At 46.7% G+C, this 2,150-nt stretch overlaps 1 protein-coding gene across 1 annotated transcript; it reads left to right on the forward strand.

The window, feature by feature from the left end:
• The first annotated feature begins 690 nt into the window (after positions 1–690).
• Positions 691–1,775, forward strand: LOC137955638 (glutathione S-transferase F13-like). Its single transcript, XM_068802668.1, has 3 exons — positions 691–887; positions 996–1,044; positions 1,133–1,775. Exons 1-3 carry the CDS (start codon positions 741–743, stop codon positions 1,600–1,602), a joined length of 666 nt encoding a protein of 221 aa, XP_068658769.1. The 5' UTR covers positions 691–740; the 3' UTR covers positions 1,603–1,775.
• The last annotated feature ends 375 nt before the right edge of the window (positions 1,776–2,150 follow it).

Raw genomic sequence — 2,150 nt, forward strand, 5'->3', positions numbered from 1 at the left:
CGTCGTCGCTTTTACATGGGTTTCTAGAAGCCCGTGACCATAATTCGGAGTTTAGATTTTAAAAATTTAAATGAACCCAATGGATGCGATACTACTTGATTGCTAAACGTTTTCTTGCGAGCTTTCCTCCCACTGGACGTAACGCTGACCTTAGCTCAACTCTCTTGAGTGTGCTCGCCTCCATTAATGTCTCAGAAAATAATTTTTCTTTGCCTGTTACTGCTACTGCTACTGCTAATCGTATCTGTCCACGTGCTAAGCGTGCTCTCGAGGAAGAATCTGACGATTTCGATTTACGTCGACCAGATAAGGAGGACTCAAATCTGGTTTTAGTGTAGAATATGCCCAGTGGATTCTCTATGCCTTTCATTGTTCGTCTGCTTTACGTTTTTAAAGGGTGAAGATGGGGCCTTGAATTGAGAGCTTTCCACAGTGCGGAAAAAGTTCCCACTGCCAGATTACCCTAACATATTCGGGTGAAAGTCCTTGTAAATTCTGAGATGAAATTTATTATAATGGAAAGTGAGTCCGCCATTACTGGACAATATTCACGTGGGATTCCGGCTTGTCTCTCAATGTCTCAAATGCCCGTCGATGTTCCTCTGGGACAGAGGCTCAACGGTGATGGTATTTTGGTATTTTCATCTGACCGTCCCTGACCTCAAGATGTTATAAATTCTGGCCACTGAAGACTGAAAGAGTGTCCACACACCTCAGTCGAGCACTCCCAAGTAGCAACCATGGCGCCTAAGCTTCACGGAATTGGCTTTTCTACCTGCACAGCACGCGTGGCCGCAGCTCTGAATGAAAAGGGCGTCGACTTCGATCTAGTGGGTGTGAATTTGGCTATTGGCGAGCAGAAACAACCACATTTTCTCGCACGAAACGTAAATCCCCAAACACATCCTAATTAGTTCTGAAACTCTGGTGAGTCTCTGGCGTGTTTGTTTAGAATTTTGATGGTATTTGACGTACTTTTTATTTATCCCTGGCAGCCATTTGGTCAGGTCCCGGTGCTTGAGGATGGCGACTTAACGCTTTTCGGTGCGTTTGAAGGTTTTTTTTTTTTTTTTTTCCTTTAAATTTTCATGGAAGATGATATGATGACGGTGAAATATATTGGATCTTCCAGAATCTCGCGCTATCACCAAGTACATCGCTTACAAATACAGTGGACAGGGGACTGATCTGGTGAGGGGCGGAGACGAGAAGGAGCGGGCGTTGGTGAACGTGTGGGTGGAAGTAGAAGCCCACCACTTTAACCCCGCGGTGGCTCCGCTCGTCTCTGAGCTCCTCATCAAGCCCAGAGTGCAGAGGTTGCCGACGGACGAAGTAGCGGCCGAAGCCCACGCCGGGAAGCTGGACAAGGTCTTGAGCGTGTACGAGGAGAGGCTTTCCAAGAGCAAGTACCTGGCCGGAGATTTCTTCACCCTGGCTGATCTTCACCACCTCCCCTACTTGTACTGCCTCGTGAGGACTCCCAAGGCCTCTCTGGTCACCAGCCGCCCCCACGTCCTGGCCTGGTGGGAGGACATCTCCTCCAGGCCTGCCTGGCTGAAGGCCGCGGAGGGCATGAAGTTCTGGGACGCCCCCCCTTCTTAGGCGCGTACCCCTTCGAGAGTAGCTTCCATCGTCCAGCTCCAATAAGATGAAATCAATTTTCTTTTCAGAAAAGTTTAGAGCATATAGGCTGTAATGTGTGTGAGAGAGATTCCAAGGTCAGTTGTTGTTGCATTCATAGAATTTTCCTCAATCTGCTGCTACTTTTCTCTCTACTGCTTCCATCTAAAAGATTAAAAACTACAGTTTGATGAATGATTAAAGAATAAACGAAAGGCAGACTTGAACTCGTGATGGGATATAACTTTTTTCAATGAACTTTTAAACTAAACATGTGGCTACTTTCTATTCTAAAGCAGAAACCGCTCGAGCGCCATTAGTTTTGCACCCAGCTGCCTTCAATATCTTTTTGCGACGTTATCCTGTCTTCTTCCCACTCTGCCCACCTCACTGCATACCTCCTTTGGTCATACTGTTTGGCATTTAGTGCGGGCTGGAGCCTCGAGGAGAGCAACCAAATTTGACATTATTCAAGTCTAAAGAATAGATGAAAAGAAAAGAGCACTACCACGTCCTTCCAATCCCTCCAA

Source organism: Aristolochia californica, unplaced genomic scaffold (genome assembly GCF_029961685.1).
Source record: "Aristolochia californica isolate CCGP_79_NKW_82.1479 unplaced genomic scaffold, dmAriCali1.0.hap1 SCAF_2, whole genome shotgun sequence".
Classification (NCBI taxonomy): Eukaryota; Viridiplantae; Streptophyta; class Magnoliopsida; order Piperales; family Aristolochiaceae; genus Aristolochia; species Aristolochia californica.

Bases quoted from the DNA above. Each gene is read 5' to 3' on its own strand.
- LOC137955638 (XM_068802668.1), top strand. From the start codon at position 741: ATGGCGCCTAAGCTTCACGGAATTGGCTTTTCTACCTGCACAGCACGC. The intron at 888-995 runs GTAAATCCCCAA...TATCCCTGGCAG, and splicing joins CACATTTTCTCGCACGAAAC to CCATTTGGTCAGGTCCCGGT. The intron at 1,045-1,132 runs GTGCGTTTGAAG...TGGATCTTCCAG, and splicing joins TGGCGACTTAACGCTTTTCG to AATCTCGCGCTATCACCAAG.